Source organism: Balaenoptera musculus, chromosome 4 (genome assembly GCF_009873245.2).
Source record: "Balaenoptera musculus isolate JJ_BM4_2016_0621 chromosome 4, mBalMus1.pri.v3, whole genome shotgun sequence".
In the NCBI taxonomy this organism is placed as follows: Eukaryota; Metazoa; Chordata; class Mammalia; order Artiodactyla; family Balaenopteridae; genus Balaenoptera; species Balaenoptera musculus.
In genome coordinates, this window is record NC_045788.1 from 112,580,408 (window position 1) to 112,598,175 (window position 17,768).

At 39.8% G+C, this 17,768-nt stretch overlaps 1 protein-coding gene across 7 annotated transcripts in view; it reads left to right on the forward strand.

Moving 5' to 3' along the window:
- The first annotated feature begins 1,034 nt into the window (after positions 1 to 1,034).
- ROBO1 (roundabout guidance receptor 1) overlaps positions 1,035 to 17,768 on the forward strand; it is a 380,851-nt gene continuing 364,117 nt past the window's right edge. For 4 of the 7 annotated variants that reach the window (XM_036850840.1, XM_036850842.1, XM_036850845.1 and 1 more), the window contains exon 1: positions 1,035 to 1,154. In XM_036850840.1, the coding sequence (XP_036706735.1) occupies positions 1,100 to 1,154 (55 nt within the window). In that variant the 5' untranslated portion in view covers positions 1,035 to 1,099. The remainder of the gene's footprint in view (positions 1,155 to 17,768) is intronic. The other 3 variants (XM_036850844.1, XM_036850846.1, XM_036850843.1) reach the window with 1 other exon arrangement.

Genomic DNA, 17,768 nt, shown 5'->3' on the forward strand with positions numbered 1-17,768 from the left:
TGGAGAGTGTAGAGTGAAGCGTGGAAAGGACCGCGCGGCCCCTTTAAGTATTCTCGGGCCGGGAAAGAGAGGGAGGAAACCGGGAGCCGCGGGGACGGTGGGGGAAACCCAAAAGCAATCGAGCCAGAGAAGAGGCTGCGTGAGAGTAGAAACTTCAGACGCCGCTGATCCCGGCGGAGCTCGGGTGAGCCGCGGCGGCCGTCGCTCCCACCCGCGGCAGCATCCTCCTGGCCCCTCTCCGCCACGCCGGGGAGGTCGGGTGCCTCTCTGCAGCTACCACGAGCCAGGGCTGCGGGCAGCCACCGTCTGGAAGTTTAGGCTCCAGCGTCCCAGCCGCGGAGAGTTCGGGGTGCCTTGCACGCACGCCCCCGCGGGCGAGGGGCCGGAGGGATGGTGAGCGCCGCGCTGGGCTGGGGGCGCCCGGGAGGCTTGAGTGTGTCCGCGGAGCTGCTGCCTTCCTCGGTACCCTCCGCATCCCCCAAGTGATGGGAACAAGGGCCCGCCCAGGGAACCGCTGTCGCCGCACCGCCCCCTTGCTCGCCCCCAGCGCGCGGAGTCACCCAGGCACACCCCCAGCACCCTGTGCCCGTCCTCCCGAGCTGCTGCCACTGCCTTGGCTGCCTTTGCCGCCGGCGCGGGTGGCCAGCTGTTGACTGGGCTCGCCTATAGACGGAGAAGCACTTTTCGGCCCTCCCTAATCCGTTCTCACACCCCAACTTTGCCGCCGCCGCGCCGGCCCTCGCCGCGGGAGCACGCCGGGAGGCTCGGCAAGATTGTGGAGGCAGGAAACCGCACAACTGCTCTTCTGCTTCGGCTCTTTGTTGTTCGCTTTGGATGGTCCTTGGAAGTGGCCAAGCCTCCTCGGAAACCCAGGCGCCAGAGAAGGCAAACCTTGGAATTCTTAGCCTGCAGAGGGCTCTGAGATATTGACAAGCGTCCGGAGAGGTGGACAAGTAATTGCCCTGAAAACTCCTGGCGGATTGACCCACGTTGCTTATATTAAGCCTTTGTGTGTAGTGTGTGGCTTCATAAATTTGGAGACCCCATTTCTACTCTCTCCTCTTGGCATGAGACTGTATGCAGGACCCACCCGAGGACAATGATCGCGGAGCCTGCTCACTTTTACCTCTTTGGATTAATATGTCTCTGTTCAGGTAACCCCGCGTCTTCTTCCTTCACCCTCCATTCCCCTTGCACGCCCCCTCTCCACTTTTCAAAATCAACCCCGAGCTGCATTTTGGCGACCTCTCCCTTCTAAGGCCGGAGGGGCCCGACCCCTGGCAGGAGTTTTAGACGAAAAGGTTCTTAGTTCCTACTTTGTGTGGTCCCCTTTCCCTCATCTCCCAAGACCTTCCAAGCCTCTTCGCAGACCTAGGCCTTTTGCCAAGTTCGAGGCACGCCCAGATCATTCTGGGCAAACGCACGTCGGAGCGCAAGGGTGGGAGAGTCAGCGGTTGGCGGTGAGCTTGGGCCATGAGGATGAGCCAAAGTGAGTTTCAGCCCTCGGCTGCTTCCCGCGGGAGGGGAGATGTGCGCCCGGGGAGCTGCAGCCCAGAAACCCGCCAGGATTCCTGAACCTGGTCCCCCAATTCGCCCCTCCTCTTTCGAGCAAAGGGGTTATTAATAGTTGTTTTATATAACCAAAGTCTGTAATTAAATTCGATTCTGAAGAAACTTCGGGAAATAACTCCTTACAGTAGGATATAAATTATCCCCTCTGCCTGGGTGAGTTTAGAAGGAAAACAAGAGGTTGCAAGTATCTGAAAGGGAACACTTAGTTGTCTGGGAGTTTTCATTGGCAAGGGAAAACAGAAGGCTGAATTTAGGATTTTGGGGATTCATTAAATAGTACCAAAACTCTTCACATGAGCTGTTGGAAGGATACTGCAGTGGGATACGTCTGACCTAAGAGTGTACACTGCATCTGCACTTACAAATAGTTTTCTTACCCTCCCGAAGAAACTTTTACTATGAGGGAACAGAGCCACGGCTCAACTTTTCTTTCTTTCCTTTTGGTAGATTCTGGTTTCAATCAAGGATCCGATTTCAGGCCTTAAAACACACACACACACACACACACACACACACACACACACTGTACCTCAGGGAATTTTTTATAGTCCTGTACTGAGCTTCAAGTTGCATCAGAGCCTGTAGGTTGGAGTCACTCAATTTCCATGATTATGAAACAGTTTTGAAAGGTTGGTTTGAGCTTTTTGTGGTCCATGGCTATGATTTATATTTTGACCAAGGATTTTACTTAAGGAAATATGTAAAAGAAAAACACACATCAGCTAAATGATAGCAAATAAACCCCTAAAATAATTTCAGCCCACGAGATATGCTTTCTGACTAAAAGGAACCTTTGCAACGGAACTAAATGAGAAATTCATTAAATTGTTATTCTTTTGAAGAAAACAGAAAACTGAAGTTTTCATTTCTGTCACAGTGGAAGGATGACTAGATTAAACAGACTCTTTGGGGCCGGCCACCTCTTCTTCCAGTTTCCCCTCTCTCTTGTAGTTTTTTTCTTAGTTTGCAGATCTGAGGGATTGAATGGTTTCCCACCCCCATACCAGCCAAGGATGCAAATCAGAAACATTCAGATCTGATCTCTCTATTTGTCTCTCTTCGCCGAGTCTCCCCCTAGTTTAATTTACAGCTTCAGATACCTTTGAGATTTTTGTTGATTCACCTTCTCGGTTAAAGTTTATTCACGTGTGTAAAGTGAAGTGTCAATGTGATAAATGACTGGAGGAGCAGATTACTGAAGATAGGGGGATTAATGGTCATTAGTCACTGTTTGAGCTGAGTTTGTATATGTTGGGACATTTTATCATGGCAGTAGATTAAAGATAGGGTCACACTAATAGGATGTCACTGAAAGCTAGTCGTGTCAGCGTGCAAATTCTGTCTTCACTTGGAGAAATATGTTGGAGCGTGTACTGCCCTTTAGATTTAATAATTTGATTACTACTTAGTATCTGAGGTTTGTACTTTAAATAGATAGAAGGCATTTATAACCTTAGAGCTGAAATGATTTCTGGCTTTGTTTTTCTAATTTAATTTTCCACCGAAGCTACTGGTGATTTTAATAAACCTAAGTTTTTCCCATAGGTGTGGTTATCTACTTTGTTGGTGGGGTCAGAGTTGTCCTTGTGAGATGCTCTCTCATATTTAACCTGAAGCTGTTTATCAGTCTTCTGCTGACTTTCACTCCAGCTGTGAATCTGAACTTGGGGAGGCCAGATTACTGGGCTGCTGGGGAGGGTTCACGACCGTGTGCTATTCTAAAGCCACACTATTGACTTGAATAAAACTTCACAAAACTCAGATAAGTAAGTAGAGTTGGGCGTGCTCAAGACACCTGGACAGGGAATGAATGAAGTTCTTGAAAGATTGTGTTTCATATCTTGCCTCAAGCCTAAGATCACAGTCTATCACTTGTTAATGGAGTGTATTTAAGAGAAACGTGGTGAGTTTAAATAAATCAAAGTGTACTGAGGGGGTAAGGTACCTTCAACAAGATTTAACCTGTAAAAGCATCTATTGGTTGTCAGTTCTTTTTTCTTTTCCTTTTTTTTCTTTTTTTCAAACCTGGCTGCCAACTTAACAAAGTCCTATAGTTTTCTTCAAACAGCTTATAAACTTCACGTTGATGTGTTGATGTCATACTTAACATCAAAATATTATGTGCTTGTTTTTTGCAGTCTTTTATTTATTAGCCTAATGCTACAATATATAACTTTTTGTTCTAGGAAACTAAGATTTTGGAAAAAATAGGTACTTCTTTAGAAATTCTTTTTTTACGGTGAACTTCTTTAGTGTTTGTATACCTGAGTTCTTTTCTGTGGAGAGCTAGACTTTTGGTGAGGGGAGCAGATGGGATAGCCCTGGAAAAAAAAATCTGTGATCTCTCAGGAACTGATTCTAAACATTCTTTCTTTATGGACTTCCTCTCCTCAACTCCATTTGATCAAACCTGCTTTTAAGTGAAAAAGTGATTGAATTTCAGTTCAAACTTAGGATGAGATCTGAACTTCAAATGAAGTAGAAATTCACTAGTGCTGTCTTTCTTTCCTCCTTTTTTTTGGGAGGGAGGGATCTTTTTCTCTTGGGGGGAGGGAAATTTTTTAGATAAGTTTCACTTTGTGAGCCACTTAGCTGGGTCTGTGGTCTCTCTAACTGGAAAGATTCTTTGGTAATTCCAATAATTTCTTATTAATTTCTTTATAAACTTATTGGCTTTTAAATACACTTATCTGAATACTGTGACATCTTTTAAAGCATCCTATTTCTTGATAATGGGCCCTCTAATACATAAGATATTTACAGTTAAAATGTCTCAGAACAGTAAGTTTACCTGAAATTTTCCCTTAGTCTTCCCTATGACAAATGAAATACTTTTGTGTGAATAAAGTGATACAAAATGCTAAATTTCAAACCTATAATCACAGTTGTTTGTTTATTTATTTATTTTATGTTGAGTAGGTATCTGTAATTTAAAATACCGGGCAAGAGGAATAAGATTGGGAGGAAACTTAGAATAACAGCTTGTCAATGAAGATCATAAATAGTTGAGCATGTATCATCTTCTGTGTTAATAAGAGATGTTAAGGTAATGCTCATGTTAAGTTCTGGCCTTTAGAAAAATGTTTAATTCTAAAAACAAAAGTATAACTGCCTTGCATGCTTGATTTCTTATAGAAAAACATAAGGAAATCAAAATTGTTACTCAATTAAAAATTAGTCCTAAGGTAATCTGTAGAGTAAATTAAGAAATTCGGTAATAAGAAAGGAAAAAAAAAAAAAGTGGAAACAGCAGCAGGAGTCTAGAGAAGTACAGTAGAAGAAACAGATCCATAATTAAGCTGGTTTTAAACTATAGGAAGAGGGAGAGTGGCAGTAGACAGAGCCAGTCTTAGTGCACCCTCTGACCACACATAGCACAGAGAGCAAATCTGAAAAGTGGGCTCTTGAAAAATTGATGTCAGTGTGTATGCTCTATGTTTAACAACTCTCTAAAGAACTAGACATATTTTAAAGCAAAGGAGTAGTTTGAGACATGGAGTAGTTTGAAAACAAAGGAGTAGTTTGAATCTTTAATGAATTCATAAGATAGTTTTTGTTTAAGCTATATTTAAGAAGACTTTAGAATGTTGACTTCCTCAGTTTATACAGAGGAGTGGAAAGCTAAGTAGTTACCTTCTGTATCATAATGTTTTTGCTTAGAGGAGACCAGCAAGTGAGAGAAGGAAATAATAAAATAAAATGAGATCAAGTTCAAATTCTGGGGTACCATAAGAAACTTTATGATGATGACTACTGCAATTGCTATGAAGATATGACTATCATTTGTTGAACGTTCACCGTTATCTTATTTAATGCTTATAAGAGCCCTGTGACATAGGTGCTATTGTTACGAAAATTTTACTTTATCTGTATTTTATCGCTGTGGAAACTACATCATAGAGACGTTAGGAGATGTGGATGAGCAGGGATTTGAACCATGCTGATTCCAAAACCCTTAACCACTGTGCACTTTCCTAGTTGAAAGAGAGAAATGAAGGATTTAAAATAAGAAAGATTACGGTTCAATCATTTTTTTTTTTTTAATTTTAAAACATGTCCCCCCAATTCACCCAAACAAGACTGTAGTTTGAACTCTTGAGAATTTGGAAGGGAGGCATTTTTTTATCCTGCCATTAAGTACATGATCTTTAAATTTTTAGATCACCAAGCAAGATGATCGGTTCTTTACATTCAACCAACTCAACATCCAGGCTTTATCATGTCTGTATTTCCTGGCATGCTTAAAAAAAGACACCGAACAGAAGTCAAAACAATGACTGCTGGTGATGTAGAAATACACGGATTCCAAGTTGTATTTTGAAAAATGAATGCCGTCCTCATTCATGCACGCTTGAGGAAAGATTTTGCTCTGAGTCCCAAGGCAATTAATCGGTGCTTATCAGGGAAGAGACTGTGGAGAAACAATCATTTCCCCTGGGGTTGCATCTTCCCCTCTGGGGTGGGCATGGGCTGGTGGTCATTTAGTAGTAGATGAGCCTTCTGCTTGACTGCTATTCACAGATGACTCACTTCATGGTTACTGATCATGGAAGGGTGTTGAGTGTTAATACCTGGTTGATCAGCTGGTTGGAGACTGCTTATGCATAGCCAATAAAGTTGCCATCCTGTGGAGATCAAAGGCCACCTCCTTTCCTTACGGTTCTGGATTAGCGTGGTTTCCTTTTCCCCTCGTCCCTCTACCTTCAGCCCTTTCCTTCAATCATTCTGTTGAGGAAGAGGAAGAAAAAAGATTATCTGTAGTGTACAGGGAGATAGCTTTGATCTCCACTTCCCTCTCTTTTGCTTCCCTCTCTTTTGCTCTTTAGCCACCCGAAAGGCTATTTCTAATGCTGGAAGGTGTCATGTTGCTTGCTTCACGGGAGAGCTCAGTCTCATTTCCCGTAAGCCAAAACAGACTGCTACAAATTCCCTTACTTCTGTGATTTTCCTTGGCTTCCAAATGTCTTATGACAACGTTGTTCCACACATAAAACAATATTTTGAACAGCATGACTGTGCCTATCTTTCTGACTTCATTCAGTGAGAGAAGTACCTCTGCGGTGTTCAGAGCTGTCCGTGGCTTAAAGCCGGAAAAGAATATCTGTTTATTTTATTTAATTAATTTATTTTCTGATTGGGAGGAGAGTGTATAGAAGGTAAACAATGGTAGAAAAGGTTCTTGGATCGTGAGTTTGATGCTGAATAGTCTACAGGCTTAATGCCTGTCACCTAGTTTGACACTTAAATGAAGCATTAAAAGCACCACCAGTGGATACAAGCAAATGTATACAGAGTGGTGTGGTTCTGCCTTAAGTGGGAATATATTCTTTTTGTGTCAAGTAAGTGATTTATATGTAGCATATAGGAAGTAGTAGGCTTCAATTCCTAATAATACAGTGTATCTCAGGGATCTGTTTTTTCGATCATGTTAGTCTTCCTTATTAGAAAACACATTTTTAAAGCACTTCTGGCAAGTAGTAGCTCATGGTCACACTTTCTCAAAATGCTCTTGATTGGATTTCAGAAAGTATCAAGTTCAAAGTATGGGTCATCTATGCGTGTGTTCAGCTTATGTGTACATGCCCTGAGAACCAGGGACAGCTTATCCACAGTCAGCCATGGAAGGAGCATGGAGCCTTTGGAACTTTCTCCCAAAATTATTTGCAAGAGGTTCTGCTTGACAATGTCAGAGACCGAATCTGTATCCCTGACACTCTGTAGGTTCTTCTTTTTTTTTTTTTTTAATTTATTATTTTTGGCTGCGTTGGGTCTTCGTTGCTGCGCGCGGGCTTTCTCTAGTTGCAGCGAGCAGGGGCTACTCTTCGTTGCGGTGCGCGGGCTTCTCATTGCGGTGGCTTCTCGTTGCGGAGCGCCGGCTCTAGGTGCGCGGGCTTCAGTAGTTGCAGCATGCGGGCTCAGTAGTTGTGGCTCGCAGGCTCTAGAGCGCAGGCTCAGTAGTTGTGGCTCATGGGCTTAGTTGCTCCGCGGCATGTGGGATCTTCCCGGACCAGTGCTTGAATCTGTGTCCCCTGCTTGGCAGGCAGATTCTTAACCACTGCGCCACCAGGAAAGCCCTGTAGATTCTTCTTTTAACGTGAGGGAAGTTATTTTAGGAGTAATAAAATCGTTACATGTGACCATTTAGTACTTTAAAAATCATTTCAGGTATATGTTATTTCTTGATATAACTTAAAATTTCAATGAACAGAACAAGAGGTGTGCTTATATGACAGTCAAGTTCCTTGTAGCATATGATGTATGGTCATATTTTATGCACCATCATGGAAAAAAATATCAACTCGGTAAACTCATTCCTGGTTGTTAGCAGAAGAGGAAACAGAGGCCAGATTTTAGTTTCTCTCCACTCATGTGATGGAGGCCCTTTTATGTCATTAGCAATCCCAGGTAGAGTTTGAAAGGAAAATGGGGCGAAAGAATAAATGAATCAGGCCACATTTGTCTGTTCCAAGATCATTTGGCGTCAAACAGTGCTAATGAGGTACCATCTCAAAATTTAATCTCCAAACTTCAATAACATGCATACTCTATTTTCTGTTTTAGCATGTGGTTGTTTTCTTCCACTAACAATGTGCTGACTTTTAGTTTGGCTAAAAGTATCTGCCTGCAATTCCTTTCCTATATAAAGGAAATATAAAATGTATACTTTGCAGTTTCACTGATCTAAAGCTGATTTTGTTTACTCAGGCTTGATTTAAAAGGCAGTCTTTTATTACTTGGAAACTTCACTAATGGTGCTTGTTCATATATCAAAGTGAGTCAAAACACATTTGTAAGTGTTAACTACACACCTCTGGGTAACTTTAAACTACTTTAGTTGCCTGGTTTGGGAAGTAATTTCAGTGTCTCCAGACCATTCAATTAGCAAGCTGTCTGAATAAAGTAAACTGACTTGTACAGGCCGTGGGAGATAGACTCATCTGTTTTTCTCCCTTATATTTGAAGAGAAGTGAAAATTTCCTTACCAGTCTGGTATTAAGTTTGGAACTGGAATTTGCTTCAATGAATGAACTTAGTAGTTCATTAATTGCCAAAACCTAAACACATAGTAGGAAAATAGGAGATGGGCAGAAGCTTTACTTGGATACTGCATGGAGAGGAGGAGCATTTAACTGACAAGATTGTTGCTATTCATCAGTTAATAATTAGGATTCGGTAGATGCATCATAAGGGCAGCTTTTATTTGGATTCAGTATGGTCAGAGAGGAGACAAAATTCATTGCATTATTTGGTCTTTTTTCCTGTTAAGGGTCATTCCAATCCAGGAGCTCGTCCTTTCCTAGGACCCCATATTCAAAATTACCCTTTCACCATTTTGCATTTGACACATTGAACATAATGCTTTAATAACCACACATGATTATTAAATATATTGTAAGATATATATGTGTATATATGTATATATATAGCCTGATGATGAAAAAAACAAGTAATTAAATGATGAGGTATGGATCCAGTTGTGTGCATTGAACCTAAAGGACTAGGAATCAATAATATAATATCTCTAATAATAATTGTTATAAAGTCTAAAATGTATAAAGTTATGTGCTGGCACAGTGCTCATACACCTTATCTTATTTAATACCACATTAAGAATGAATGCATTGCTGTTACCCCTGTTTATCAATATGGAAAATGAGGCTCAGAAAATTTACGTTCCTTGACTGTGGTCAGTCAGCTAGTGTGGTAGAATCAGGATTTGAAACCAGCCTGTCTGATCGCAGAATTTGGCTCGTCACCATTATACCCACTACACTGTTCCCTTATAGGAAAATCATTGTAGATGAAACAGTATAAAATGTGTAGATAACAAGGCTAAGATGCTTCTTTGTTAGGGAACTAACTTGTGCTGCCCAGCTGTTTTAGTTGCCTTTTAGATGATAGATTTTTCTGGTATATCTGATTGTCTGTTCCCCTCTTTTGCTTGATAACCCGCAAAAAAAAAAAAAAAGAGTGCACCCTGATATTATACACCATAGAACACAGAAACCTCAGTTCAGCCCGTAATATGATCTAGTGGAATTCAGTGCTGTTCAGTTTGTGGAGTAAATCTGAGGCAGTAAGAACCAAGTAAGTTTTATGAGAGCTCATTTGGGTAAGTGAATAGAAATGTCTTCATAGAGAAAATACAATTACTGGCATCTAGTTTCTCTAAGAAACTGGTGCTGAATTTTTGTTTTTTTGAGTTTGAAATTGACAGTGAACTTAGTGATACGATGTTATGGATAATAAAAGTATATTAGGCAACAGCTTGGTTAGAATCTGTCACTACTATTCCTTTAAAGGTGTATCCTTCTCAGATGGCAAGTTTTCTAGAAAACAAAGAATGTAGCATTGGGGAACAAGATCCCTGAAAACTGCCAGAGTCTGTAGTAACTATTAAAAACAGTACTGTAATCAACCCTCTCTCAGAAGTAATGTAGTTGGTTTTTAAAATGTTACTCTTTTGTTCTTACTCTTTTTATTTATTTATTTATTTATTTATGGCTGCGTTGGGTCTTCGTTGCTGCGCGGGCTTTCTCTAGTTGCGGTGAGCTGGGGCTACTCTTCGTTGCGGTGCACAGGCTTCTCACTGCGGTGGCTTCTCTTGTTGCAGAGCACGGGCTCTAGGTGAGCAGGCTTCAGTAGTTGTGGCACACGGGCTCAGTAGTTGTGGCTCACAGGCTCTAGAGCGCAGGCTCAGTCGTTGTGGCGCACGGGCTTAGTTGCTCTGCGGCATGTGGGATCTTCCCGGACCAGGATCGAACCCGTGCCCCCTGCATTGGCAGGCGGATTCTTAACCACTGCGCCACCAGGGAAGTCCCATTCTTTTAAATAGATATGTCTGACTAAAGATTGTTCTGTAATTTCTTAGGGGTGGTTTTCTCATTTGAACTCAATAGTCTTCCAAAGTTATTTCCAAATGTGTAGATGGGATGGTACGTTTCTCTTCTCTGTGTCCATAGGTTTATGACTCTATATAGGCTTAAATGAAAATTGAAAAATTTCCCGGTTCCTTACTCTTTACCAATAATCGAAACTAGGTATCATATCTAAAACCCTCCCTCATATGAGACCTGATCATAGCTTTAAGGTTTTTACTCTGTCTTAAAATAACTGCATAATAAATGTATTTCTGTGCATTTATTGCTTTGCAGCCTGCCATTCATTTGTATTCCATAATGCTACTTGTTTTTTATTATGAATGGAGCTTAATAACATTCTTTATTCCTCAGTAAATGACTGTCAATCTTGATTATCTTGATTAGATAAATCAAGATTATCAATCTTGATAATAATGAAAAATTATTATTAACCAACTGTCTACTTTTGTTGCTGTTAGACACTTTAAAGAATGTTTTAGACATACTGATAATGTGTAGGACCTTTTAATACAACATCCAGGTTGTGTACTTACAGACAGGAAAATGTATGTTGAAGCACATGAGTGAATTGTTGGCACTCTGTGAATGAAAGATGTTTTGATATGATGGTAGAAGTGAGAATTGCATTTGAGAACTGATAGATTAAGGGGATTTACTTAGTCAGCAAACTCTCCCTGGAATAAGTAGGTTGCCAAAGAGTGTTGAAAGAAAGAATAGAATATCTTGTTGAGCAAGGTGAATTGTTAGAAAAGTGCATCCAGGAGTGGTGAGCTGAAAAACAGATATAATCTGTTTGAAGAGGTAGATTTTACAATAGTTAGTTGTTATAGAATTTCACTTATGACACTGTTATAGTTTAGAGGACATTATTTAATCATAACATTCATTCATTCACTTGATCAATCTTACCAGGCAACAGAGTATTAAAAAAAAAAAAAAAGCTCATTTCTTGCACTTAAGGAATTTATGCTAAATGGTTGATTGCCCAATAGGTAATTTAACAGAGGTATGCTTGACTACCCTGTGAGCCTAGGTTTAGATCATAAAGAGCTTCCACCAAATGGAGAAGAGGTGATAAAAAATAAATATAAATTTGCTATCATAATTCTTAGAAATTAAGACATTTACTTTTTGGCATATTCTCTGAGGGTATGGATAGCAGTGTATAGACAAATAAACTTAGATATAATGATATATGTTTTATTGTTCTTAACCTATCAGAGAATCATTTGGACAGTATCTTAGAACAACTTTATTTCTGTGCTTCTACCCTCTCTGCAGTAACCTGAACACCTATTCTTTATTCTACCCTCATTACTTTCTGTGACAGGAATTATCTCCTCATAGCATAGAAGATTCCATTTATAAGTTTTGTATACATTTTCCTCATTACTTAAGCTAAAACTTAACTCTATTTCCTATCCTACTGGACTCTCTTTTACCCTCCGAACTACCCATGGTAAATTCAGTTTAGTTTCTACATGAAACTGTTTCAATATTTGAAGACAGCTATGCTCTTTTAAAATTTTCTGTTCTCTGCACACAAGATCTCTGTTTTTCTTCCAATTTTCCTTATTTGATAAAGAGTCATTTCACTTGGTTATGTTCTTTTGTTGTTATTGTTTTTAATATATATTTTGTCAGTGTCCTAAAGTGTAACATGGATTTTGAGGATCCTGTTGTCTTTTTTAGTAAAAATTTAGATAACTTTTAACTTTTTCCTAGTGTTCAAATAAATATCTCATTTCATCTAAAAGTTCTGTCAGCATCCTGGGATGTAATGCTTTTCTGGATCAGGAGATTTAAAATATATTAATAAGCTAGATAATTATCTTCCCACTTTCATTTACCACTGAACCATCTTTGAACTGCCCTTCCTGTTCTAAAGTCACGATTCTTGGCAGGGAAGATAAACAAAATGAAATTTGTGAGATTCTGTTTTTCTTCTCTGATAATATTTTACAACGGTTGAAAACTGAAATGCCAATACAGGGCCTGTGTAAGGAAGGCCCTGTATCAGGTCTAAGGGATCGTTGGCTGGATGTTGCCATGGGGATGTATGGACTTAAATGTAGACAGACTTTCAGAGTTTTCAAGAAAAGGCATAAATCTGTATTGTAAAGTAAAATCTCCCAACCTATAATGGGAACAATTAGGTCTAAATTAATAATAAAAGTAACAACAACAATAGCAAGTCTTCACACCAAATGTGGCCCACAGATCATCATTTTGTAGCTGCAATATTACATTATCCGTCCCATATAGAACCGATCTATCTGTGGCTGTTTATTCCTACTCTAAATACATTGATACCCCCTCACTCTGTTATCTTCAGCGTTTTAGAAGCTTTTCCTTTTCTGGTGTTTGGCCATCCTTACTGTATTGTTACTAGCTAAATGGTTACATAATGGCTTATTTATTTAACCCAAAGCATCTTCCTTTATTGGGAGTTATTTACATTTTACAAATTGTTAAGCCAGGCAAAGTGATCAGTTTGACTGTTTATGTTTATTCTTTTGTCCTAAAGCTAACAAACACAGAAAACAAAACCACGAGCCCTTTTATGAGGAGATTCCCTGATGAACTGAATAAATAAATATATTCTTGAATAAGAAGAGAAATTATCAACAGAGACAGTCTAAAGGTTTACTGATTGCTATTAAGAGACACACCACCGTGTTGCATATGAATTACAGGTTGAGAAAGTACATTAAGGAAATCTGAAGAAATAAGAATAAAATTGGGGCTGTGGCTGAATTGCAAAGAAGCTTTTACCTTCTGCAAGTATTTATTGCAGGATCATTTCTAAAACCTAGTTTCCCATATTTGTTTTATTATTTGTTTTATAGATCATTAGCTGTTTGACAGAAATATTATCAGGAGAGAAGCTTAATCTAAAGGGTCAGTAATCATTGCCAATTGAATATTAACGAGGAATGAAAATAAAGCATCTCTGAAATAATTTGTTGGTACAAAATGTTATTTAATTTACAAAATATTGATTTATGCACAATTTTCTAGAGCATATCTAGCATTTCTGTGAAGAAACCTTGTGTATAATTCATAAATGTTTCTAAAACAACATTTGGAGGATTTCTTTAGGCAACGTAGAAATGGGATAATTTGCTCAGGTGTTCAAGATATACTGCAAAGCTAAATATATATGAAGGCACCTTTGTTAACTCTTTAAAAAAAACCCAAACTGGTCATTTCTTACTAAATCTAAGTAAAATATTCCTCTATGTAAAAATTTCTTGTCTTCATTATGTTTCACTGTAAAGTGCATAGAATTTCTTTTTGTCTTCCAACGACTCATCCTGCTGGAAGAATATGGCAGAGTCCCATTGGGGACCATTAAGAGCATTACTCATGTTAGACATCTATCGGGGGCAGCTCTCCTCATGCTAAATTCTAGAGCCACAGCTCACGAATAGTATGAGATGCTCACAGCGCAAGGCAGGGAATAACGCTGGAGTGGGAGAAGGTCAAGGCACAGGCAGGGGAAGAGGTCAGAAGCAGTATTGTGCCCTGAGCAGTGAGCACTGATTCATTTGAAGCTGGAAACCATCACCAGCATTTCACTGTCCACAGGAGGCATGTTTAAAGATGAGCACTATTTGATGCTCTGACAAAATAGCTTGCTAACAATAATGTATTCTTCATCACTTAAAAGGGCAGCCATGACTTTCACGTTTATTTGGAAATTATTTCTATAGTTGAGAACTGAAGCTTTTAAAGGAATGTAATGAAAACCTATCAGCTAATTTACCTAAGTCTTGTTGATTTTGTCTACTACTTCTTCCTATTTCTTTCCATATAAAGACTATTCCGTTTTTTGTGAACCACAGAAACGTTATGTTTGGTTTATTTTCTTAAGAGAAAGTACCCTGTCTTCGGAGGTATTTTTTTTTAATTTGTTTATTTTATTTATTTTATTTATTTTTGGCTGCATTGGTCTGTATTGCTGCGTGGGGGCTTTCTCTAGTTGCGGCAAGCGAGGGCTACTCTTCATTGCGCTGCAAGGGCTTCTCATTGTGGTGGCTTCTCTTGTTGCAGAGCACGGGCTCTAAGCGCGCGGGCTTAGTAGTTGTGGCACGCGGGTTCAGTAGTTGTGGCTAGCGAGCTCTAGAGTGCAGGCTCAGTAGTTGTGGCGCACGGGCTTAGTTGCTCCACGGCATGTGGGATCTTCCCGGACCAGGGCTCGAACCCATGTCCCCTGCATTGGCAGGCGGATTCTTAACCACTGCACCACCAAGGAAGCCCTGGAGGTATTGTTATTATTGATTTGATTATATTACACACCTGCCTAATTAGGGTTCCCTGCATATGAACCAGCTTCAGCCTCTTATCCCTCAGGCTTTTCTAATGCTGTTCCTCTATCTGGGACTGCTCTGTCTAGACCCATTCCATTCTCTCCGTTTTCCTCCCCTTTTCCCCACCCCAACTGCTCTTTGGCCTAATGAATAAATTCAGGTGTCTCCTCCTCCAAAAACCCTTAGACGCCCCTTCCACCCACCCGGTGTAGATTTGATGTACTTCTTATGTGTTTCCATAGCACCCTCTACAAAACTGTGACCTTGCCCATGATCATTCTCTATTACATTTACTTATCTAGGTCTCCTTTCAAACTATGAGGGTCTATATCTACTTAACTATTATGACGAACACATTCAGTGAATTAATAAGTGATTCAGTACATGAATTTCTTTGCTTTGACAGGAGTTATAAAAGGAATTAATAATCCCTCTGATTCTTGGGTAAATTTCATTTTTTAGAAACAGAGATGTGAGTAATCAGAAAGAAGAAAAACCAGAGTTGCCAAATTTGTTAAGTAATTTATAAATGGGAGCTCTCAAGAGTTTGTATTCACCAGATCCTACAAAATGCATTGGCTAGGATTTCGAATATCTACCTTTGCTTGGAGTTTCTAGGTTTTGCTATGATTTTTCTATGGACTAACTGTAGTAGAGTGAGGGAAAAAACACGACTTGGATTCAGACTTGGTTCTTTCTGGGTTTGAATCTGCCACTAGGTAGCTTTTCACCATGCCATGACTGAGTTAGTTTCTTCACCTGTAAAATGCAGGAATTGAAACAGTGACATTTAGGCCACTTTCAGAATTTAAATTCTGTAGTTTTTAACCTAGGAACAACACAGGGAGCTGGATTATTTATCCCTGAGTTTTTCCTAATCAGTGTGTCTTTCAGTAGAGTGTAGTGATTGTAAGGGAATGGGCTTCAGAGTTAAAATACAATGGTTTGAAATGTGGCTTCACTGCACACCAGCCGTGTCACCTTAATAGCTTATCTCACTTTTCTGTTTCCTTACCAGTAAAATGGAAATAATGGGGTTGCTGTGAAGGTTAAATAAGTTAATATACATAAAGTGTTTAAAACAGTGTTTGACATGTTCTCATGTCTACTTAAGTGTGAATTGTGTTGTTTTTATTATTGCTTTGTTGATTGGTCATCTTTATCACGATTTTTTTTTTTAAAGAAACTAGTTCATGATAGTTGCTTCTATAGACCCTGACTTACAAACCCTAAACATAAAAATTATCCCTACAGAGATATCACTCCAAACCTTAAGACCTCTCCCCAGAGATTTAAAAACAACAACAACAAACAAACAAAGCAGAAGAAGGGTGAATGTTGTTAAGAGAAAATTCAGGGTTAATTTGACAGGTTGGAGACAGATTTCTGGGCAGATTGCCATGCCAGTGTGATAGCCATTTCTATCCGAATAAAGCAAAATATATTATTGTTTATGCTGTACGAAAATGCCAACAATTAGAGGCTATATCAAGTTGCTTTTCCCTCCCAAGTTAAAAAAATAATGTTACTGCCTCTAAGAGGATTAAGAGATTTGCAATTTACTGTGAATTATTTTAATCAGATTAAAGGTCCTCTTTTACTTGGAGTTCAGCTATTTAGCACTTGGGGAATGGAAGTTTTCCTTTGGAGTGTGGGATGGTGACAGATACTGGGAAGTGTCAGGGATGGAGAGGGGTGAGGCCATTTTGGCTCCTGAGTAATATGGGGGACCAAACTGGGAGAGTGAAATTTGAAGTTGGCGGTGGGGGGATGGGATGGGGGGTGGCGTGGGTAGAGGAGTACCAGTAACAAACCTCACATGTTAAAAATGTTCTTTGAATCCAGCTCCCTTCTTTACTACTTAAGTCCTTCCTTCAAGAAACAAAAACCAAATCAGATTGCTTCCATGTCCTGGCTATTGTAAATAGAGCTGCAATGACCATTGTGGTACATGACTCTTTGAATTACGGTTTTCTCAGGGTATATGCCCAGTAGTGGGATTGCTATCGTATGGAAGTTCTATTTTTAGTTTTTTAAGGAACTTCCATATTGTTCTCCATAGTGGCTGTATCAATTTACATTCCCACAAGCAGTGTAAGAGGGTTCCCTTTTCTCCACACCCTCCCCAGCATTTATTGTTTGTAGATTTTTTGATGATGGCCATTCTGACCGGTGTGAGATTATATCGCATTGTAGTTTTGATTTGCATTTCTCTAATGATTAATGATGTTGAGCATCCTTTCATGTGTTTGTTGTCAATCTGTGTATCTTCTTTGGAGAAATGTCTGTTTAGGTCTTCTGCCCATTTTTGGATTGGGTTGTTTGTTTTTTTGATATTGAGCTGCATGAGCTGCTTGTAAATTTTGGAGATTAATCCTTTGTCAGTTGCTTCATTTGCAAATATTTTCTCCCATTCTGAGGGTTGTCTTTTTGTCTTGTTATGGTTTCCTTTGCTGTGCAAAAGCAACCTAAGTGTCCATCGATAGATGAATGGATAAAGAAGATGTGGCACATATATACCATGGAATATTACTCAGCCATAAAAAGAAACGAAATTGTGTTATTTGTGGTGAGGTGGATGGACCTAGAGTCTGTCATACAGAGTGAAGTAAGTCAGAAAGAGAAAAACAAATACCGTGTGCTAACACATATATACGGAAAAAAAAAAAAAAAAAAGGTCATGAAGAACCTAGGGGCAAGACGGGAATAAAGACGCAGACCTACTAGAGAATGGACTTGAGGACACGGGGAGGGGGAAGGGTAAGCTGGGACGAAGTGAGAGAGTGGCATGGACATATATACACTACCAAACATAAAATAGATAGCTAGTGGGAAGCAGTCGCATAGCACAGGGAGATCAGCTCGGTGCTTTGTGACCAGCTAGAAGGGTGGGATAGGGAGGGAGGGAGGGAGGGAGACGCAAGAGGGAAGAGATATGGGGATATATGTATATGTATAACTGATTCACTTTGTTATAAAGCAGAAACTAAAACACCATTGT